Source organism: Vulpes vulpes, chromosome 13, assembly GCF_048418805.1.
Source record: "Vulpes vulpes isolate BD-2025 chromosome 13, VulVul3, whole genome shotgun sequence".
In the NCBI taxonomy this organism is placed as follows: domain Eukaryota; kingdom Metazoa; phylum Chordata; class Mammalia; order Carnivora; family Canidae; genus Vulpes; species Vulpes vulpes.
In genome coordinates, this window is record NC_132792.1 from 115,897,137 (window position 1) to 115,922,177 (window position 25,041).

The 25,041-nt window shown below is 37.2% G+C and overlaps 1 protein-coding gene across 31 annotated transcripts in view; it reads right to left on the bottom strand.

Annotated features, from left to right (window-relative positions):
- The window catches only part of PIAS2 (protein inhibitor of activated STAT 2), a 92,976-nt gene that overhangs the window by 41,878 nt on the left and 26,057 nt on the right, over positions 1-25,041 (bottom strand). For all 31 annotated transcript variants that reach the window (XR_011996246.1, XM_072732312.1, XM_072732305.1 and 28 more), the window contains 4 exons: positions 20,813-21,287; positions 8,842-8,926; positions 1,358-1,408; positions 1,134-1,224 (listed from right to left, as the gene is read on the bottom strand). Coding sequence is in view for 30 of the 31 variants with exons in the window: in XM_072732312.1 (XP_072588413.1) it covers positions 1,134-1,224; positions 1,358-1,408; positions 8,842-8,926; positions 20,813-21,287 (702 nt within the window). In the remaining variant the exon portion in view is untranslated. The remainder of the gene's footprint in view (positions 1-1,133; positions 1,225-1,357; positions 1,409-8,841; positions 8,927-20,812; positions 21,288-25,041) is intronic.

Consider the following 25,041-nt stretch of genomic DNA (forward strand, 5'->3'; position numbering starts at 1 on the left):
AGCAACAGTGCAATGTTACTCAAGCTCTTTAAAATTCATACAATAGGTACTTCTTAGGTCTTTAAATCCACAGGCTATGAAGAGACAAATGGGACTCCTGATAATCACATCAGATTTTTGACATAAGGGTTGGCTTTGGCCACAGGTCGTCTTCACTTTGGGAGGCTCAATGACAATCATCTAGCTCTGGTAGAGCCCAGAGACCCGGACCATGCTGTCCAGCCCACTCAGCTATTCCTCAGTATTGCTTGTATACTTATTCCAGAGCCACGGCTTATGCTCAGCAGGATGCTAAGCAGCTCTCCCACTTCCTTCTCTGTAGTGTCTGACTTGAAATGGCAATTAGCATCCTGGTGGAATCACTGTTCTCATGGGATGTCCTCGGTTGAATACACCTCCACTTTGTAGTGCTTGACATAGAGGCCATGCTCTCCTATTTTTCTGATTATGGCTTTGCTGGCCTTCTACACAGCTGCACTAATTTACTGACTTATTCCAAGCCTCAGTGGAGACAGATATACAATCCAGTTTAACAATTAAGTGTTATTTTAAGATGTGACTAACAGGATTTGAGGATTCCAGAATTATCTACCAAGCCAGAAACAGGCTATATACCATTGTGTGCATGTGCCTGTATGTGTGTATCACAAGTGCTGAAGCCCATATATTGTTTCACTGCTTAAACAACAGGTTGTCAATCAAATACCATTGCATTCATACCCCAGGTATGCACACCAAGGTCCAAGCTTGGAATCCTTGATCTCCATGTCCAGTTGCTCTCAGCAGCCTCTGCCTTTTACCATCTCACTCATGGAGAAGGCCCAGCTAATTCAGACAACTATCACAACATGCTGTTCTATATATGCAACACAAGCCCTCTTATTATGCCATCTGATATGATCCTAAGAGTCCTTCACAGCATCCCTGCTTCCTGGCACAAGAAGTTCCAGGCTCACCTTTTCCATATCCCCCAGACCTGGAATCAGCCATTTCTCATTAATCCGTCTAATGGAAAATAGTATTTAACCTGGATAGTTAAGAGTGCTCTTGGTATTGAGTTGTCACTGTTTCTTCACCTTGTGAATATTTAGACTATATTTACATGTGAGCCTGATAAATAAAATGCAACTTACAGGCAAAGGAAACAGCTTCCCATTTACTTTTATACATAGACTATTGGGATAGTTGTCTTCTTGAGGGCAACTTGTTTCTGCCAGGCAAAGTCTGCATTAAAGAAAAAAAAAAAAAAAAGAAATTATTCTTAAAGAGTATACCCAAGCATGTTTACAGATTCCAAGTTCAGTACTATATGCACATAGTTAGCAAGTATAAAATTAACAGAAAATTTCAAACCCACCTCAACTGAACCTGGACTGTGTAATCTCTCCTACCACCTGGCAAAAAATCCCTGTTGGAAAGAGAAAGAAACTGGGTTAAGAAGACACAATGAGAATTCACAGGAACATTTTCACCAGAAAAAAATGTTAATATTTTTATTCTTATTTCTTAAGATGAACACTCCCAACAGCATAAGCCTTAATCAAAAGGCTACAGTGACGCTAACCCTCATTTATATAACAGTCACATCTTTAAAGCAATTTTAAGGTATTTTCAATTCACAGGAACTTTTGTGATACAGTATTTCAACAGGCAACAGATTTGATTAATATGAAAAGAAGCACTCTCAGTTCTAAAAGTTTAATAAATTAATCTGTTTGCTCATAATGGTTAACAATGGCTGAGCATTCTAATCATGTGATTTTTAAAAAAATATATATAACAACCCATTCACTACATAGTCTGTTGGTCTGGAATACAGTCTGAGCATTAGTTTTTACAACAGGTGATTATAACATGGTACCAAAATGAAGAACAAGTGCCTGTATGTGTGTATCATCTCTGTACCATGGCAACTTTATAATTAAGTATCCAATTAAGGACACAGAACCTCTTAGAATTTCTACGTGAGAACCTAAAAGAGTCCCATATATTTTTGGCATTGAACCTTGCAAAGTCTTGCCAGTCCAAATGGAGTCCACAGTGAAGCAGCATTGTGATTGCTTGGGAGCCTGTCAGAAATGCAGAATCTCAGGCCCCACTGCAGACCTACAGAACTGGAATCCGCACTTTAACAAGCTCCGCAAGTGACATGAATGCATGCTGCAGTGTAGAAGTATTGTCCTTAGCCATTATCATTAATCTTTGACTGTCAAAGAGAAGAGTACTAGAAATCAGTCCTTTCTTGAGAGTACCTTTAGTGCTTATTTTGCTCTCAAAGAGCCAGTCTTCTGTTTCATCATGTTCACTGGAAGGCAGTAAAGCCCAACAGTGACTCGCTTGAGTTCTACAGTCCCAAACTGCAGGACCTGGGGCAAATCATCTAACCTGTTTGGAAAATTACTGCACCTACCTCATGGAGTTGTCACAATGATTAAATGTGTTAACAATACATGTATGCCTGGACATATAAAGTGTTCAACAAGTGTGAACGGCCAGCTGCTATTATTATTATTAACTCTGCTATCACTTTCCTTTGCCAGTAGCGTCTGTCCTTCTCAAATGTCTATTCAAAACATCCCTGTACCTCTTGTGGGCAACCCATATTCCACTTATGTAAAGCAAGAACATTTCACAGTCTGGGTGCTAGCTCGGCAACAAATCAAGACACAACATTTGCTCTCAAAGGTCTCATCCTAGGAGGTAACAGATATATAAAACTAAAATAAAATGTGGCAAATGTGATAACGCATTACAAAAAATAGGTGCTACAGAAAAAAACAGAAGTTTAACTTTGTCTTAAAAGTTCAAGGCAATTATCACAGTCTAATCAAACTAGAAAAAAAGGTTTGTACAACAGTGGTTCTGCCTATTTCTAATTAGACACACTTCCATCATTAACAGTGGCTTCACCACTGTTATGTTAGTCATTCTCAGCAAAAGGAAAGGGTGAAGATCAACCAGCGATACCTAACAAAATCTTGTTAGGCTGGGAAACATAAAAAAACAGAAATGGCAAGAGACGTTAACTAGAAAGCTAGATGGAAAAATGATAGAGGGTTTTAAACAGCTTGCCTAAGGATTTAACTTCATTCCAGTAAGGGAAACTAACAAACTGGGAAATGCAATGTGCTGTACATCTTCACATGAGGAGTAATGAGTAAGCATCTTCTGACATTTCATTTCTGCCAGTCACTGTTCTAGGAACTTCACATGTTGATCTCATTCATCAGATATAAAGCAGGCATTTACTATATGTCAGGCACTGTGACAGGCTTCAAGAATATAAAAAGAGGGATCCCTGGGTGGTGCAGCAGTTTGGCGCCTGCCTTTGGCCCAGGGCGCGATCCTGGAGACCCGGGATCGAATCCCATATCGGGCTCCCGGTGCATGGAGCCTGCTTCTTCCTCTGCCTATGTCTCTGCCTCTCTCTCTCTCTCTGTGACTATCATAAATTAATTAATTAATTAATTAATTTAAAAAAAATATATATAAAAAGAAGATGTTGTCATCAAGTTTGTAAATTCAAGCAATCAAATAAATGCAATGAACCTTTAATAGAAAATAAGTACACAGTACAGTGAAACAAAGTGTCTGTTTGGGGAAATCCAGAAAGGCATCATAGAAGAGCTAAGACTCAAACTGGCCCTAAAATATACCTCAGGTTTGCCAAGCAGAATACAAAAAAAGAAGATATGCATAAAGACAGAGCAGTCAGAGAATAAGCTGCCGGGAAAGAGGAGAGTGAGTGACAGGACATGCAATGAGACAGAAGATGAACAGAACACGATGTTGAAGAGAATTGCCAGGCAATGGAGTGTGGACTTCACAAGCTATCATTCCAGGGTTTTAAGCACCAGAGAGAAAACACTGAATGGGCTTTAGAAAGATCACACAGTCAGCCATGAGAGTTAAGGGGCCCACTAAAATTGTATGGGCAGAAATGGGGGCTTGAAGCCTACTTAAATGTAAACATCACAGAGTGATATTTAAGCATAAAAAATGGACAAGACTTCATGACTGACTAGATACAGAAGGCAGGATAAGGAAGGGGAGCATCTAGGGTGTGAGGGCTCAGGTTTTGGAATGGGACAAATGCTACTCACCAAGGTAAGAGGCAAAGCAAGTTATAGCATTCAGTCCCCCAATCACTGAGTGAGGTGGTGATTACTTTTCCTATGTTACACTGGGTAAATAAGATTCAATGGGTTTTAGTACCTTACCTGGGGGGCATACAGGAAGGCTTAAGTGGCTGAGCCAGAATCCACAATCCAGTTGATATTACTCCAAAAATCATGCTAGCTCCCTCAAGGGTAGAGTTGCATCAAGTTTTAAATCGTCAGAGACATAAGAGAAGGATCAGTGGAGTGCAGCAAACTGACAGGACGTGGTGATTGAAATGTGGGGTAGTACAAAGGCGGCTTTGGGCACATCTCATGCCATAAATGAAATAGTGGGAGGAAATATACCAAGTACAAATCTTGAAGCCAGTTTATTTTTTCAACTTTGCACTCCTGGTGCCTGGAACATTGCCCATAATAGGTAATAAATATATGCTGTGAAGACTGGATGAATAAATGAAAGAACAAAAGACAAACAAGCAAGTTTGGGAGGAATGCAAGTTCAATTCTAGATGTGCTGTGTCTAAGGTACCTGTGGGTCACTGAAGTAGGGACAGTGAGTACAGACTCCAGAGCAAAGCGGACATTTTGCAGCCACAAACATAAAAATAACAAAGCACATTTATGGATACTACCACAGAGTAGTGAGAAGAGAATCACAGATTGATTCCTGGGCACGTCTAAGAGAAGTCAGTGTGAGATGCTAAAACAGCATGATTAGAGAGGTAGTAGTAGCAAATGGAAGGGGAGTGCTAAAACGAAAAAGAGAACTGAACTCACTGATCAATCTTTACAAGACGCAATATTAAGAGAACAAAACAACCCAAACCTGAATGTATTCAAGCCTCACAGAGGGCACTATCACTGCAGGCAAGGGGAGAAGCTAGATGCACAGCAGTGGTTCTCAGATTTGTTAAACACTGGAAACAGTGGGGAGTTTAAAAACTGTTTGGGTTCCATCCTCAGAGATTCTAATTGAATTAGTATGAATGAAACATGGTATTCAGAGTTCTAAAAGCTCCTCCCGTGATTTCAATATACAGCAGAGTGTGAGCACCACAAGCACAGAAGTTAAACACCACCACAAAATTTATGTATGGATCCAAATCCAGAATGTGTAAGATGCTACAGAGTCAATGAACCACTTTTTTCAAAGAGCTGGTAAAAAATATAATATGAGAGGAAACCAGAGCTCCTGGGGAAGTGAACAATTCCAGAACTGGGGCAGAGAAATTACAGAATGAACCTAGAGCATGCTGTGGTGACGAAACAAAAAGTACAGTAGTTCTCAGGAAAGAGATGGAGACATACCAAAGGGCACAGGAGCCAACCTGAAAGAACAGCCAAGGGACAGAGGCAGACCAGTTTAAACAACATTATCAGAAGACAGAATTATAATCCAGAGTACTCAAGAGCCTACACAGATAAAAGTAAATGACTGAATAAATAAATGGGGGAGAGGGGACACCTCTTCCTTATGAAAGAATAACTAATATGAAAAAAAAGAACAACAGAAAATCACACCATTGGAACACAAGTTTTTTTTTTTTTTTTTTTTAAGATTTTATTTATTTATTTATTTATTAGAGACACAGAGAGAGAAGCAGAGACACAGGCAGAGGGAGAAGCAGGCTCCATGCAGGGAGCCCAACGTGGGACTCAATCTTGGGTCTCTAGGATCACACCTTGGGCCGACAGTGGCGCTAAACCCCTGAGCCACCGGGGCTGCCCTTTTTTTTTTTTTTTTTAAGATTTTATTTTATTAGAGAGACAGAGAGAGAGAAAGAGAGAGAGAGAGAGAGAGAGAGAGAGAGAGAGGCAGAGACACAGGCAGAGGGAGAAGCACACAGAGTGTTTATGACAAAACTGCTGAAGGAGAAAGATCCATCAGTGAATGCTGAATCAGTGCGCAAAAATCTGAAGAGAAATAGACTAGGTTGTGTGCCTTGTCTCAAAATATCTCCCCCAAGATATTTATTACTAACAAAAGAAAAAACAGTAACTTTATATAAAGTGTCAAAATCTAGTAGAGAGTACCTTACCCCAGTGATCAAGGTTAACGATGCCAAAAATAAGATGTATCAATATTATGCAGCTGAACATGATACACTAAGAAGGGCATAAAACTTGAGGTATTCTTGCTAAAAATGCATAATCTCAAGACATGATATCAGACAAACCCAAATTGAAAAATATTCCACAAAATATCTGGCCAGGACTCTTCAAAAGTATCAAAAGTTATGCAAGACAAGGAAAACTAAGAAACTGTCACAGACTGAAAGAGACTAAAATGGCAATAACAATTAAAGGTAATCTGGGATCTTGGTTTGGATCTAGGAATAGAGATTCACTAGAAAAAAAAAAAAAAAGCTGGTGAAATCTGAAAAGTCTATAGTTTAGTTAACAGTATTACACCAAGGTTAATTTCTTGGTTTTGATAATTGCACTATGATTATGCAAGATGTTAAGAGAAGCTGGGTAAAGAGTATGTCTATTTTCATAATTTTTCTATAAATCTATAATTATTTCAAAGTAAAGTACTTTAAAAACCATGGGAGATAAAGACATCAAAAGTAATTACATGGGTCATGTTTAAATATTGAAACAATAAGAAAACTTGAATATGGGCTAGTCACTGCTTTATATTAAGGAATTATTATTCGTACTTAATAAACAGTAAAGGTTGATCCCAAGCAAAGGACTATCACTGAATAACAAACAAAACTTAGTATTAATGATAGGTTTTGGATATAAAATAACATTAATAATATAAATATAACAACTTTTTTCAATTTATTCTATTTATTTGTCGGCTGGTTGGTTGATTGCTATCTCCAAGATTTAAAGTACTTCCAAATTTACAAAAACTCACTGCAACGTCTTGCACCCAATGAAAATGAACCATATCAAGTTACATTCATTTCATTTCTTTGATAACTTTCACCTCTAAATTTTGTTTTCTGAAACTATTATTGTGGCTATTGGATCTTTTTTGAGACTAATTCTTGTACTGTCTTTTGTAAATTTTAGTTTTCAACACTTTACCCCTGCCTGTGGAAGAGGCAGTCTATCTATGCAATTCTCTGTGAGGGCTCAAACTTCACAGGGTCAGAACATACAATCATGTTGGGATACTGACAACAGCACTCTCTCCCTCTATATATTAGTAAGGGTGATATGATTAATGAAAGAATCTAAAACACTGTCCCAGACTCTTCCACATAAAGAGAGCATCTTCAAGATGTCAGTGTGCTTAAGCGACACAAGGCCGGTAAGTTTGGATTCACATCTTCAGAGACTTGACCAGGCACATGAAGATATTAAAGACCAAAAAGTCCAACCTTTTTTTTTTTTTTTAAGATTTTATTTATTTATCCATGAGAGACACAGAGAAAGGGAGAGGCAGAGATACAGGCAGAGGGAGGCTTCATGCAAGGAACCCGATGTGGGACTCAATCCCAGGAATCTGGGATCAGGCTTTGAGCCAAAGGCAGACGTTCAACCGCTGAACCACCCAGGCATCCTAAAAATCCAATCTTAAAAAACTTATGTAGTTGTTGAATACAGAATTTCCAAAACTCAACTACAGAATTCTAACTTTTGTAAATTATTAACATTTCAGAGTACACGAGCATTAAATGAACAGCCAAAAAGGAGGCAAAAGACTTCTACTTTGCTCAATTCTTTTAACTCCATAATCCCAGAAAAATCATTTAACCTCCTGGTCTGTTTTCTTATAGTAAATCTTTAAGAATGCAATTTTAAAGAGTCACAAAAATAATACATTATTATGTATTAACACCAAAGAGGACTGTATTTTTAATTGGAAAAGTAAACACTACATATTTCCTTTTCTTTCCTTTTACATCTCCATTCATTTGCTCTTTAAAAATGTGTCTAAGTTTCTCCAATTTTTCTGAATGGCAAAGTTAAGAGTACTTTTCATAATTGTTTTCAGATTTCTACTAATTTTACAGTCCAGATGACCACAAAGCTCAGAACAGTGTAGTTTATTAATTCTTCTGGGATAAGAACACGATATCTATCTTAACTCTTAAAGTGCCTCAGTTTGGATGGTAACATTTTGGGATATCTTACCTTTAGGCTGCTATCACAAATTCTTTTTTATGCTGCTATATTTGAAATAAAATCTTCCTTAAAAAAAGTTATTACCAGAAAGTAATTCAAAAAATAAGCTGGAGTTTTAGTTAAAGGTTAAAACAGTTTTCTAATACAGAGTATTTATTAATTATTTTAGTCAGCATATACTTTGCTTGCTTAAGAAACAATACTCCAACTCTTATGGACTGAATTGTTTCCCCAAAAATCAGGTTGAAGACCTGAAACCCCCCCCCCCCCAATATGACCATATGTGAAGATGGGAACTTAAAGCGGTAATTACAGCTGAATAACGTTATAAGGTTAGGGCCCTAATCTAATACAAAAGGCGTCCTCATAAGAGGAAAAGACACCAGGAACGCAAAAGCACACAGAAGAAAGGTCACATGATGCAAGAAGGCAGCCTCTACAAGCCAAGGAGAGAGCCCTCAGAAGAAACCAAATCTGCCGACACCTTAATCGTGGACTTCAATCCTCCCCAATTTTGAGAAAATAAATGTCTGTTGTTTAAGCCATCCAGTCTGTTGTGCTTGTAATGGCAGCCCTAGCACACTAATAATACATCAACATTCATGAAGAAATATATTCCAAACATTCCTCTTACCTGGATATGCATATCTCTCTAACTTGCTGAGGTGTCAGAGCAAAAATAAAAAACTTCTCTTGAAATCGTTGAATACTGCTTTGAACTGGGGAGGGAAAAAAAAGATAACATTCCAATATCCAAAAGATACAAATCCAAGGATGTAACCAAGTGCAGTAACAATGCATTTCTGATCAAGAGTCTGCCAAATTCTGAAATTTGTATGGTTAAAATACTCCAAAATAAAGAAGTAGTAAACTGCAGTCATCTTGGAGTCATGAAAGTCACTTTAAAACACACTCAATTTTAAGCATTCAGTCTTTATTCTAACTAATCATAACACAGTCAAAATATAACATAACTCCTCAAAATGACATTTCATCCTTGACTATAGCATTATCAAATGAAAACTTGGGGGAAGTCAAAAACTGCCTCCAGAGCTCTACACTAGACTCAGGTGATCTTTCGTTTATTTCTTTGTGCTTTGTTTTCAACCCTTTATATTCAGTTACACAGAACATTCATATAAAATAAAGTTTTCAACTTAAAAATTTTAAGTTGAAAAATCAGAATTACTTTTATACAGATTATCTAGTTAAAAAATTACCTAATGAAGTCATCCTTAACCATGTTATTAAAAACTGAAATCTACTTCACAAAGAACTTTTTAGCAGATTCATCCTGATGTATTATTCATTGTTCTAGTGCTCATTATAAAAAATAATGCAAATAAAGCAAAAGCTAGCATAGAGACCTTCTACTTCCTAACAAGTACTGCCAACAACTCACAAGGCAAAATGGCTCTTGCGTGTGTTATTGGCCAGTTTTCCTGATACATAAATAAACAAGATGCCAGTTAAATATCCAATCTCAGAGGACTTCCATCCACAAGTCACACCAAATTAAGAAAAATATTAAGTACCTGGGGAAAACATTTTACAAGCAGTTTATTATAGCAATTATGTGCCTAGAAATCATGTCATAAAATGGCTCATATTTTCCTAGAACATTTAAAAAAAGGAGAGGAGGCAGAGGAATGCTGTTTATGATGAAGGCCTAAAAATAAAACAAATGCTAAGTCATAAACCTAAGTATGGAGCAAAAAACACAAACACACAGCTATAGTATTAAGTCTCTCCATTTCCTCAATCCTTTTCACTCTTCAACTCTCTCTTGTGTGGATTTCATTTCCCACTCTCCCCCCAAAGTTAAGGCCATTTCCCTCTCTATCCACAGTTAAGGTCACCAATTACCTCTTAAGCGTCAAATTCAATACGCTTTGAGATTAGAGGTGAACATATTGTATTTTCAATCAGAGTTAAGGGTATAAGCACCAGTTCCTTCAACCAGAAACCTCAAAAGGTCTAACATAGGTATAAATGGAGTTCCAGAAGAAGAGAAAAAGGCATTTAAAAAAAAAAGTTTCAGAAATAATGAAAGAATACTGATTAACTGATTGGCAGGGGCAGAGAGAGGAGGACCTTTACAGGTCAAAACTCAAGCAAAGTAAATACAAAGAAAGCTACCTAGTCACATCAAAATCAAACTACTAAAAATCAATAATGACTATAAAATCTTGAGAGCAGTCAGGGGAAAAGAACATTACATACAAGGGAAAACAACATTACATACAGGGAAAAACCATATGAATAAAGGCAATGTAAGCCAGAAGTCTTTAAAGTGGTGAAAGGGAAAAACTATACCTGGAAAACTCAATACCCCTCAAAAACAGGGTTAAATGATGACTTTTAGATAAACAAAAGCCAACAGAATTTGTTGAAAGCAAATAAGTAATAGAAAAGGAAATTGTCAGGATAAAAAGAAATGATACTAAATTCAAAACCCAATTTTCAAGAATAAAAACTACTGCTAACAATAGAGTGGTAAGGGTAAAACAATGTTGGTTTTTGGGATCCCAGGGTGGCGCAGCGGTTTGGCGCCTGCCTTTGGCCCAGGGCGCGATCCTGGAGACCCGGGATCGAATCCCACATCAGGATCCCGGTGCATGGAGCCTGCTTCTCCCTCCGCCTGTGTCTCTGCCTCTCTCTCTCTCTGTGACTATCATAAATAAAAAATAAATAAATAATAATAATAATAAAAAAAAGAATGTTGGTTTTTCTTATGATTTCTCTAAAAATACAATTGTTGAAAGCAAAAGTAATGGCATTGAAAGGCAGGATTTTTAAGATAGGCAGAAGGACAGATACAATAGCAAAAAGGATAGATAAATGAAACTATCTGCCCAAGAGCTGTGATTCTGGCTTCATTCTGCTAAGCTTGATTAACACAGATCTAGATGGATCAACTCCTTGTGCACCAAAAATGCCAGGTATCTACAACTACAGCTTTGGTCAGTTCACCCAGTATAAATGCCAGTATCTGAGGTCCGGCCTGGGTAACTGGAGTCAACCTACCCAGGGAGTACCCACATGCCATGAAACTTACACTGAAACTGGAAGGCTTCCATAGTCAGCATATGCCAACATTTATGTACAATTTACAGAACTTGCAGCTTAATGTTAGCAGTTTAGATCTTAGCACATTTTTGCAGAGGCTTTTATTTTGACATACTTTTAGACTTATTATCTATTTGATGGTAAATTTTCTGTCTGAAGCATAATACCAAATAACTACCCTGTTTCTATGAAGAAAAAAAAATGGATGTTTCATCACTATACACCATAACTGAATTCCAGGAACTTAGAGCAACAAAAAAAAATTGTGCAGATGCTAAGAAAACCCAATTTGTATTAACACTGACCATTTTTATGAGACAATTTTATGACAGAACAGCAGCCAAAAGTACACGAAACTTGCCATAAGGTAAATCTATTAGCAAGACTGTCATTTTCATACAGATGAGGAGAAAGAATGGCAGGATATAAAGCAGAAAAATGCAGGTTTTGCCATGCATTTTCTGACCATCAGTGTCTCTAACTTGGGATCAGAAAACCAATTTTACACAGATCACATGAACACTTTCATGTTAATCGTAGCAAATGAAAAAGGAAAAAGACCATGACTCAGGGACATGAATCCGAGACTTCACTCAAACTCTTTCCTTTTTTAACAATCCTCCATAAGGTAGATTCTATTTTTCAAAGACAGCTACAACAATATCATCCCATCACACCCTTCTTATAACCTTCCAATGAAGCGTGGGGTCTCTATCATTCTCCCTTTGAACTTGAATGGCCCCTTGTGACTGCTTTAATTGATGGCAAAGTGATGGCATTCCCCCCCCCCCCCACACACACACACACTCTTGAGACCCAGCCCAAACTAGACCAGAGGAAAAAGCTTTATTTATGTAGGTATTCTAGTCAAAAACCAAGCTGAGTCCAAGCCAACAGGTAGCACAGATATTACATATGAGTGAAGATGCCTTTAAGTGGTCCGAGCATCTAGCTATCAAGTCACCCCTCGGTCCCTAAGTCTTCTCAGCTAAGACCCCAGACATCTTGGGCTGGAGATAAGCTAGCCACATACTGTCCTTCCAATTCTTAACAGGGAAAATCCATGAACATAATAAGATGGTTGTTTTACACCACTGTACTTTGGAATGGTATATTATACAGCAATAATAAGTAAAACATTGCCACAATTTCATGAAGTAATGTATTAATTTTTTTTTTTTTACAGATTAACTTATTTATCCATGAGAGACAGACACAGAGAGACAGAGACATAGGCAGAGGGAGAAGCAAGCTCCTCGCAGGAAGCCCAATGCGGGACTCCATCCCGGATCCCAGGATCACACTGTGAGCCCAAGGCAGATGCTCAACCACTGAGCCACCCAGGTTTCCGAGCATTAATCTTATAAATTCCAAGTTCTATCATTACATCTAGCTTCATTTATAATTACTAACTGATGAGGCTTGATGATATGACATAATGACTACTCTAGGTTTCTGGATATTGGTTCTTTCTACCTTTTTAAGCATAAGTAAATCAGAATAATCCTGTATCCTCATTTTAGGCCTACTGGTTATTATCCAAGTGATTTAGGAAATTCACATAATATCTCCAAGTCCTTCTTTACTCCTTGATTACAATGGAAATTTTTTAAAAAAGGCGGATTAGTAAAATGTTAAGATTGTATTTATTTGAGAGAGAGAACAAGAGTATGAGAGGAGGGAAAGAACACACAGACTCTGCACCGAGGATGAAGCCCAAAGCGGGGCTCCATCTCAGGACTCTGAGATCATAACCTGAGCCAAAATCAGGAGTCGGATGCTTAACTGACCCAGCAACCCAAGCACCCTTCATCTGCCTTTAAGAGGCTGTTTTGTAGGGATCATGACCACAAGGTCATGAGATCAAGTCCTGCATCAGGCTCTGTGCTGAGTCTGCTTAAGATTCTCTCTCAGGGTGCCTGGGTAGCTCAGTTAAGTGTCTTTCCTTCAGTTCAGGTCAAGATCCCAGAGTCCTGGGATCAAGCCTCAAGTCAGGCTCCCTGCTCAGTGAAGAGTCTGCCCTTCCCTCTCCCCCTGCCCCTCCCTCCCTGCTCTCTCAAATAAATAAAATCTTTTAAAAAAAATTCCTCCCCTCCCAAGCTCACAAAATTTTTTTTTAAATTTAAAAATAGGGGCGCCTGGGTGACTCAGTGGTTGAGCATCTGCCTTTAGCTCAGGTCATGATCCTGGGGTCCTGGGAACAAGTCCCACATCAGGCTCCCCACAGGGGGCCTGCTTCTCTTCTCCCTCTACCTATGTCTCTGCCTCTCTGGGTCTCTCATGAATAAATAAAATATTTTTAAAAAATTAAAAACAAAGGCTGTTTCATGGATCAAATGCAGTAACATATTTGAAAGCATCCTGAAAACAATGCAGCACTATATATATATATGTGATGTATTTTCAGTTCCAGAGGTCCCAATCAAAAGTATCTGCTTTTAAAGAGAGCAAAATTTCAAGAAAAAGAAATACAGTCCAACAGATGCATTTTGTCAACTATTCAATAATGGCTTTTTCTTGGTAAGATATAGTCAAGTAGAAAATATTTTAACATGCCTAAATATATGAACTATTGTTAATAAAATAAAAAATTTCTCAAGCTCCCCCATTGCAGAAAGTTATATGGACATCTTTTGATAAGCTAGTTTATATTTGGTCAAGAATGCTTCCTAGCAATGAGTACCTAGGTTAGCAGGGGCTTATAAAATGGCCCACTCAGGGAAGAAATAAACCAAGATGTTTTACAGACAGTTTTGTGGAATATCATGGCTCAGTCTAGCTAATCTATAAAATAAATATATTTTGATACTTTATATCATAAAGTAACAATGAATAAATCAGTTTATTATACTGCACCATACCATCTAAGATCTCTATCCTGATCTATCTACTGCCCTATCACCAATCAATTAACTGTTCCATCACTGCCAATCAATGAATACTCTTAGTTTATTCCTTTTCCTATGGTATCTCTGCGTCAAAAGTTAAGAGGGGGAGCAACCCTCAAAAATAAATAAAACTACAGAAAAAAAATAACAAAGTCATACAATTATAAAAGAAGTGAATATAAAAAGTTCTGTCCTATATTCACAAATTAGCTCATTTTTGATAACTCATTTCTTAACACACTGGAACTAACAGGCACACAGAATGCTTTCAATAAAACTTAAGTGATTCTACATTCCAATATTCAAATGTTTACAAATAGTTATCATTGAACATTGCTTTTTGTGAACACTTTTTAAATGATTATCCTCCTATACACACAAACTTTTCTAATTTAATGAAATTCAATCAGAAACCTGAGCCATTTGAAAGAATTTTATCTAGATAGAAACCATCACTGGGATGCCTGGGTGGCTCAGTGGTTGAGGGTCTGCCTTTGGCTCAGGACATGATCCTGGAGTCCTTCTCCCTCTGCCTATGTCTCTGCCTCTCTGTGTCTTTCATGAATAAACAAAATCTTTAAAAAAAGAAGAAAAAAAAGAAAGAAATCATCACTACATTAATAATCATCAGTGGTGTTTAATACAAAAAGACTTTTTTCCCTATACAACAGCTATAAAGATCATGTGGGGAGAGTAGAGGTTTCATGCTTCTTATAAGAACGACTTTAATTCAGGATTCTGAAACAGAAATAATTGTCAATTTTCCATTTACTAGAAATCATTTCCTTTACCCCATCCTCTTCTTCATCCTCTATATCCAATTAGTCATTAAGTCCTGCTTTCTAAAAATTTCTTATCAGCTGCTTCCTATCCCTTTTCACTACCACCATCCTAACTCAAACCTATTATGGTTCATACAAAACAGCAACGTTGCATCTCTGCCAGCCTCCCAACAGAACATAAGTGCACAGCTGGACACCCTCAGTGTCTTTGTCATCACCCTTCTTCTGCTCAAAAATGCTCAGCAGCGTCCTATTTCAGAATGAACCCAGTAGTCTAAGCTCCCTTATGTATAATCATTTCCATAACAATGGCCTCACCTCTTCCCTAGCAAACCTACATTTCCAGTGTCTTCCCAAATCTTATGCTCTATTCAAAACAATTTCCTCAGTCAAGTCTCACAACTCTGCCACTTTCATTTCTACTCTCATGACTACTCATAGTTCTCCCCTTTCTTCTCCTATAAATGCCATCAATTTAAAGTAGACAAATACATACTCCAAAGCTCCTTCATGTCTCACTCCTACTCCATGAGGTCCCATCCCTTAGGCTGATACAGTATTTGAGTTTCAGACACAATTTATAGTTCTTCATCACACAGGCATATAACTCATTGCTACTTGGCTCTCATGTTAGCAGTACTTCCCCAACTAGATAACAAACTTCTTAATGGCCATCTTATACTGCTGACTTCTCTGTAATTAGACTATGTGGCCATATTCAAAGTATATCATTATATACTCATTAACTGGGTTAATAAAAACGATGCAGATAGTGCCTGATTTTATCCAAATTCCTTAGAAGTGAGATTCTATTTTAATGGCTTTCCATTAATGTGAATGAACAGCACTTTAAAGCTGTTTAACTGTACCCAAAAGCTTAATGAATATTTCCTAATATTCAGGAATTTAAGAATATGAAAAGATTTTGATCCTCATTAATTTTTCACCTTTTAAAGATTAAAAGACCAATAATAAATTAAAAGACCAATACTGATGAGGGTGTAGAGAAAACAGTACATTCATACACTGCTGGATTATAAATGGGCACAAGGCATCTGAAGCAACTGCTGAAACAAGAGCAGAGTATCAAAATATCAAGCAAACTCTTTGACCCAATAACTTCAGAGGCATTACACTTCATAAATATGCACCCAAGTATTCAGAAGCATATATGCAAAAATGTTAACAGCAGCAATGTTTGAAAAACTGCAAGAATAGTGACTGACAATGCTAGATACTAAAATACTTTCACATAAATAAAAAACTAAAAATATCCATCAATAGAATAGTGGTTAAGTGATGGTCCATCTACCACGTAACAGATCTGTTGTAACCCACAAATCTACAATATATTTCCAATGAACACTTAAGAAAGAGAATCATGAGGCAAAACTCTTAAGAGGTGCTATTGGCAGAGGATACTAGAAGAGTGTCCTCTCTCATTAGAAATGTGGCACAGTGGCTCTGCAGTTGGAAAAAGTTATTTTAATGAACAAGAAGAGAAAGAAGATGACATAACATATGCAGAAAAAGAGTTTATTATTGACACAACTCTAGGTGGATAATATATGACATTAAAAGGGACTCCCCCCCACTCCAAAAAGGGGGGACTTTCCCCTTCTGTTATATTTCTAGGATGTTTGAATTTTCAATTACTAGCATAAATTACTTTTGTAATCTGAAAAGTACAATGAAGAAATTTTAAGGAATTAAAGGCTCAAAATACATTGAAGGTATTTCACAAAATACCAACAGCTAGATGTATCAACATACAATGCTTATAAAACAGAGTGAACAAAATGAGCTAGTCACAAAAGTATATATATATATATGTAAATATACATACACACACACACACACACACACACTATCACATAAATTTCAAAAGCCAAGTTAAACATTACCTTTTTAAAAACTATGTATGGTAAAACAAGTAAAGGAGAGGAACATAAATTCAGAATAGTTATTTAATTCAGAAAAAGCAAAGAGATGGCTTGAAGACACTGGCAATGTTAATACTCCTTTTTAAAAAATTAGCTGGGGGCAGGGAGGGGACCTGGGTGGCTCAGCTGATTAAGCGTCCAACTCAATCTCAGCTGAGGTATCAATCTCATGGTCCTGAGTTCAAGCCCTACACTATCTCCACACTGGACATGGAGCCTACTTAAAAAAAAAAACAAACAAAAAGAAGACAAAAAACAAAACTAGGTAGTGGTTTCACAAGTGTTCATTTCATTGATGTTCTTTATACCTTAATGTTTTATATATATTCTTTTGTGCAAACTGAATATAGACAAATTTCTTAAACAGAAAATTCCCAAAGGATTTCATCCTCAAAAATTATCTTAAAAAAAAAAGAAAAAGGCAACTGAAAAAAAGAGAAAAATACAGCCTGTGAAAGCAAGTCAGAATAGTTATTTAAGGTAAGAGAACAGATTTTGTTAGTTTTTGGATTATGAGGTTATCCATTTGTTACAGGAAAATCTTAGCTACAAAGAACTTCACTTTTTTTTTTAAAGATTTTATTTATTTATTCATGAGAGACAGAGAGAGAAAGAGGCAGAGACACAGGCAGAGGGAGAAGCAGGTCCCATGCAGGGAGCCCGATGTGGGACTCAATCCCAGGACTCCACGATCACGCCCTGTGCTAAAGGTGGCGCTAAACCGCTGAGCCACTCAGGGATCCCAAAGAACCTCATTTACTATTGTATACATTCATGTTTTTTAGATACCACAGTTTGCCATTTTAAATGCTAAAATATTTTTATTTTAACCATTCTGAATAGAAATAATTCCAAACTACAAAACTATACAACATATCTCCCTAAATAGAATATATACATCATAATTGTTTGGGGGGGGGGGGTCTTTTTTTCTTTTTTTTTTTTTTTTTAATAGCATCACTACATGTGCTACTAGCAGGTTACTGGTTTCAACATCCCAAGAGGTTTGGGAATAATATTTTTTGACCTCTTGTGTCGATTTTTTCTACCATGGCTCTTCTAAGTCTCTCTCGTGTTGTCAGTTAATTCCTACTTAACAATAGGTTGATGGCTTAGAAATAATCTAATCAACTGTATATAAAAAATACACAGACTGACATGCAGAGGTCAAGAATATGTGCTTTGAAATACGGATTTGATACCTCTTTTGACTCCTGAGGATTTTTAGTTCTCAATTCCCAAATGTAAACAAGTTTCTCTTATAGCAGGTTTCCAAACAAATGGACTTCCCCAGAATTTGTTTTTATATTTTCAATATCATAAAACCAAACTAATAAAAACTAAGGAAACTTCTGGATGTCATTACATTGCCTTAGACCCTGTGACACTGAAATTTTCAAGTTAAGGTCATTACTGGAAATGATTAAAATTTTTCCACTTTCATTTGGAAGACTATATGCTGATGCGGTTTTCTAACTTTCTCCCTCCAAGTATAAAGGAACATTTCTTAGATTACGTCTTTATCACTCTGGCATAACAAAATTACATAGAGAAAACTATATTCTTTTTCTCCTTAGGGAAAGCAAGACAGGGAAATGTTTATTGTTTTAAAACAAGAATCAGTTTATAAATTCATAAAAACAAAGATAGGCAGGACTCTTAAAAAACATATGAATAGATAACTTTTACCTTGAGCTAATATTTCATAAGCCCTGAGGTTATATGTTCTCTCTTACATTCTAATTTAAACTATGACCAAAAGGCAGGTTTTTCTTAGCTACTCGTTAACACAAAGTACCTCGGGCATTATTTTATCTAAGCAAAATGAGATAGGAAATTTATTTTATATTTATTTTAATAAACATTATTTTAATAAACTTATTAAATTATTTATTTTAATAATATTTATTTTAAAAAACTTATAAAAAGCCTACTACTACTGTTCTTTAACCTTATGGAGGTTAATGAAAGAGAAACTCTATGAAAAATACAGAAAAGCAAGAGAACTCCAGTTTCTATTTTTGAACAAAGCAGGGAAATAAGGGAAGAAAATCACTAAAGCCTCTCCAGAGTTCATCCCTTGATGCACCACTGATGGTAATGAGCAGAGAGGACACATATAGCTGCATCTTCTTTCCAGGCATGCAACCCTGTCTCTTCAATCCCTTCCACTGTTAACTACAATCCCACAGGCCCTCTTACCTTCTCAATCCTCACCTTAAACATACTCCTGAACAGTCCCATGAGGCAGGGTCACCAAAGCATATTACCAGCCTGAATCTTTCTCAAAATACACACAAAAAAATAAATTTGCAATAACTGCTGAGAAAGAAACATGGGAATGAGCCATTATATGGTCCACTGATACATATGAAAAACCATGATAAAAGGAAAAATTTTTTAAAAAATTATGGAACCATTTTAACCAGATAAATGAACCTGTTAAAAAAAAGTTAAAGATGGGGGTGCCTGGGTGGCTCAGTCAGTTAGGCGTCTGGCTTCAGCTGATCCTGGGGTCCTGGGATGGAACCCAGTGTTGGGGGAATCTCTGCTCAGCAGGGAGCCTGCTTTTCTCTCCCTTTGTCCCTCTCCACCCCCTGCTTGTGCTCTTTCATGCTCTGCCTCAAATGAATGAATAAAAAGGCAGAAGAGGGATCCCTGGGTAGCTCAGCGGTTTGGCACCTGCCTTCAGCCCAAGGCGTGATCCTGAAGTCCTGAGATTGAGTCCCACATCGGGCTCCCTGCACAGGGCCTGCTTCTCCCCGTCTGCCTGTGTCTCTGCCTCTCTCTGTCTCTCATGAATAAATAAAATCTTTAAAAAAAAGCAGGGGGGAGGCGGGGCAGGAAGAAAGGCAATGAGAGATATTCTCTCACTTTGTGTAATGTAAACTGGTTCGTTCTTCTGCAAACTAATTTAGCCAACATCTTTCCAAGAGGCTAAAATTAAAATGTTCTTATTCTTTGATGCAATAATTCTACTCATAGGGCTTTTCAGAAATAATAAAACGTGAACACAGAATCCTTATTTCATAATGAATGTAATTAAGAAATAAAATGCATTACTCTACTTGCCTGGCTAAGTATTGCCAGATATAAACATTTAAAGGGAGGAGAAAGGGGCTGGGAGAAGCATTAGCCACCTTGGTCTGCCACCAAACAGACCATACTGACTCCATTAACCAGTTCTACCCCTCGAAATTTCCTTCTGGCTCAACCAAGATACACAGCACCATAATCCTATACAAAAGGAAAAAAGCACATCGATGTTTTTAAGCGAGTTCTCATATGACTCAAAATAAAAAGGGTTTTTCCAGGATGAGGGGGAAAAAAATCTCCCAAATTAACTATGAAATACTATTTCCCAAACAATTTATTTCACTGAAAAATCCAAATACCTCTGTAATGATTTCATTAGGCAGTAAGAAATTATACCATTATAACAAAGAAGGCCACTGATGTAGGTAAAAATTTGTTAAAGTCCCAATTTTTAGTAGTGATAAAATTTATTAAATTTTCTGAGCACCTGATGGATATTAAAAAAGCTAAACATGTGTGTCAAACTCAGTTTAGAAAAAAATTAAGTATAAAAGATTTCTTAGGAAAGCAGTTTAAACGTTGTTAAACAGAAACCAAATCTCTGTAAAAATATCAAAACACAAATTATAGACAGCAAGCAATATTTGTACCTGTCCCTACATACACACAGAATTAATTTGAGTTCTAAGCTGCAAAAATGCTAGTATGATGAATTAACAATTCTATACTAGATTTCTGTCACAGTTGCCAATATTTTTTATCTGGCATTGATTTGGCATTAATGTCTCAATTTTATAGTATTAAAAGCACATCATTAATCACTAGTTGAAGGCCTCTTGCTTTAATTATTCTCTCGTCCGAAAGGAACTGATTTCTCTGACACTTACCTAAACTCGTGGGCTTGATGAGAACATCAAGGACATCATAAAAGGGCAAGTTTTTTAACTGCACGTCAGGATGGACAGGAGGAATTGGGGGAGATGGCTGCTGCATCTCAAACGTGGGCTTAGTGTCTTGAAGCAGCACAGAACCAACAGGAGACGATGGTGAGTGAGGCGTAACTGAGGTGGAAGGCAGCGCGTGGATTCCAGCCACAGCCAAGTCAGGTTCTACAGGTGATGAGCTACCATCCAAATTGAAAACTGAAGATTTGATTGTGGATAAATCAGAAAGTCCTTCAAGAGTCCGTGGGTATCGGCGTCTGTACAATTCTCGGATTTTAATCTGAACCGCAGGGCTGCAGCCACTCTTCAATAAATGCAACGCCCTCATCAGGAGGTCATGTTTGCGTCCACTTTTATTCCGTCCAGCAAAGCCTAGTAACACTTGTAGTTCAGAAACCCTAAAGCTAGAAACCATATTCTAAAAGGAAAGGGAAAAGAAGGACATAAGTCAAGAGTCACCCTCAAGCACATAAAAACCCCCATCTAAAATACAGGGTAAAATCTGAATTTACCAGCATTTTATCATGTGGTATACGCTAGTACCCAGCATTATCACATACCACTTAGAATCGATCTTATTTAGAGCCACTGCCCGCCCAAGTTACATTCAAGTCATAGTGTTAATTAGGGTTTGCTGCATTCTTAATTTTGATAATCAGTTTCTATTTCCACTTATGTGATTATGCTCAAGTATAAACCCATATTTGCTTTATGACTATGAAATTCATAACCACTGAATATTTCCTTTTCAAAATTAAGTCCTATCAATACAAAATGTAATGTTACAGCACTGTTATATATTAACCAAACAAAAAATCAGATTTTTGCAAAACTATATGCATAACTTCTGATGGTAAGTAGTAAATCTACAAAATCAAGACAAAACTGTGATCCAAAATCCCATGATTTTTCACTTAATAATTTCAAAATTATTAAGGAACATAAGAAAAATAAGTTATTTTTAAATATTAAAGCTAAAAACCACATACATCTTATTGAGCAGAGTTCTCAAACAACTGAAATCTCCAGCTGATAAGAAAAAGACCTTTGAAAAGCCAAGGAAAGGGGACGCCTGGGTGGCTAAGCAGTTGAGCATCTACCTTCCGCTCAGGACATACTCCTGGAGTCCCAGGTTCGAGTCCCACATTGGGCTCCCCGCATGGAGCCTGCTTCTCCCTCTGCCTCTTTCTCTGCCTATCTCTGTGTCTCTTGTGAATAAATAAATAAAATCTTAAAAAAAAAAAAAAGCAGCCAAGGAAAGGATTAGCTGTAAATCTTAAAAGGCAAGATTCCCTCCATGCCACCCTCCTGACTTGTTCTGGGTATAAAATGAAGCTTATAAGCAGTTCTTGCTTCAGATTTCACCATCTACTTATTCAACCAGTCTAGCAAATACTTTTAACTACTTGCTGCCTCTTAAGTCTATCTAATTGATGATTTTCAGAATCTGGGAGGTTAAACCACACCTGGGTCAGATTTACTTGTATACAAGTGGCCCATCTAGTCAGAAAGAAGAGTATGACTTGGAGCTGACCCTCACAATTCAACCCTAAGGAAACTTTGCCCATCTCTCCTCCTCCAGGAGGAGTGCTACACACTCCAGAGCTACCTAGGATTCCCTCTCAACCTGGTAGGTCTGCCGGGGCAACACCTACAGCTGGTACTGATTCATCAAAGTCCTCTGATCTCAACTTTTAAGTCTCACTTAATGGTTTAAACTCCGGTTGGCTTTTAAACAGTTGTCAGGAATAAGGAGTACTTGGTTTTCTAAAAAGCAAATAAATTTAAATATATCAAAGTAATCTGTATGTACAAGTTGTATCATAATTCTATTTCATATACTGTTTCCATATTTCATATTGTACAAGTCAGAGAACACTAAGTTGTACTCCTAGCAACCATTTTTTATTCTCAACTAGCATGTTCCAACAGAAAAAAGAACCACACATTTAATTCTAATTTTTTTTGTACCTACATTAAAAGTTAAAATTTTGATATGGTTTATTTAATCCAATATATCAAAAGTATTATTTCAACATGTAATCAATTTTTGTAATTCAAAAATAACCCATTGTTTCTGGAGTGCCTGCATGGCTCAGTCAGTTAAGCATCCAACTCTTGGTTCCAGCTCAGGTCATGATTTTAGGGTTGTGGAACTGAGCCCCACTCAGTGGGAAGTCTGCTTGAGATTCTCCCTCCCTCTCCCTCTGCCATTCCCCTTGCATGCGTGTATGCTTGCTCTTTCTCTAAAATAAATCTCTTTTTTTTTTTTGAAATCCATCTTTTAAAAGGGTCAATGAGATATTTTTTAATACTAAGTCTTCAATATCCAGTGTATTTCACACTGGGAGCACATCTCCATTTGGACTAACCACATTTCAAGTGCTTCCAAAACCTCATGCGGCCAGCAGCTACCACACTGGACCGTACAGTTCTAAATCACACTCTAATAGCAACATACAGCACAACACATGGTCTTCACACTTCAACTGGCTTCATTTCCTCCACATATTAAAATAAAGATTTTATCTCTTACCCCAAATGCTAAGGACAACAAAGGTGAAAAACAAGACAATAACTTGACCTCAAGTTACAGTCTACCCAAGGTTTCACGCATAAAAAGGACTATGACAGCTTTCTCAAGTGTCTTGCCAAGCGAGAACACAATGTATCTTTCCCAAAATCCCCAATCCTAATACCTGAACTGAAGCTGGCTTATACTACAGTAGCGTAAGCAACATTAAACCATGAGAACACTAACACAATCATACATATAAAAGATATCTGGGATATTTTCTAAAGAAATCTAACTCAATTCATTACTTTGCTTCCCTCCTTCTATTTATTTTCAGATTATTCTCTGCTTTAAGGAGATTTTTCAGAAATGACAAAAAAAGAACACAAAATCATCCTAAGCTTGGCTCTCAAAATGTGATGGGAGGTCTCACATCTCTTATTTCCAATGATAACTTTATGTGACAAAAAATGCAAATGTAACTGGCTAGAGCCAGTAGCTGTGGTAAATATACAATCAAAAAGGAAGAAAGACCTGAGGGCTCACAACATGAATGTGGAATCAGGAAATTCTGAAGCAAAAAGAAATCCCTCAGGTTGTGGAAAGGCAAAGGAAAGGAGAGCAGACAAGGATGGTCTCCGTATCGCAAAACGCTGTGAAGACAAAGTGCCCCTGGAAAAGGGCGGCCACGAACCTAAGATGCTGCCAGAAAGCTTCCCAACAGCAACCAGCAGTCATATTCGGGACAAGTCCCAGCATCCAGACTCAGGAGCTTAGAAAAGTCACTTCATCCCTCCAGCCATCTATTTATATTCAAAAACATACAACAACAAAAACTCCTCTATTTAGAATTCACTATTAAGATACTCTCTATGGAACTTACCAAGTCCCATTCTAGGAATATGTTTTTCTAGGCAAACCTTGTTGGATCCCATTTCCTCTTAACAAACGGCAGCACTTTAACTCAGTCTTCAACCAAATTTCAGCTGTCACCAAGTTAGATGAGCCTGCTATGAAGACCACTAAGAACAGATTTCAGCTACTGTTTTCCCAACCTCGAATGTCTACAGCTTTAATATAATTTTTGTATAATATTTTCCAAGTGGACTTTATCCAGTCCATCTTGCCTCCCAAAGTCTGTCTTCTAATACTTTGGTGACAACTGCTTTATGCTCTATGCAAAAGAATTTCTCAATAAATGCTCGGTAAATGATTTTAAGGAAATTCTATGAACTAGAGAGAAATGTTGGCAGGACTGATCTTTAAAAAGATATGTGAACAATTTGGATCTCTAAACAAAAGATACAAATTAAGACTAGGTCTTTAAATCAACTTATCAAATTCAAGTAACAATATTATTTAAAAAATTAAAGCTGGGTCATATAATTGGAACATCACACAAGGAATGAAGGCAAACTAAAGGTGCTATATTTAGAAAATCTCATTAAGAAAGTAAGTATGAGGGACGCTGGGTGGCTCAGTGGTTGAGCATCTGCCTTCAGCTCAGGTCATGATCCTGGGGTCCTGGGATCACGTCCCACATCAGCCTTGCCATGGGAAGCCTGCCCTCCCTCTGCCTGTGTCTCTGCCTCTCTCTCGTAAATAAAATCTTTAAAAAAAAAAAAAAGTAAATATGATAGTTACACGCAATAACCAA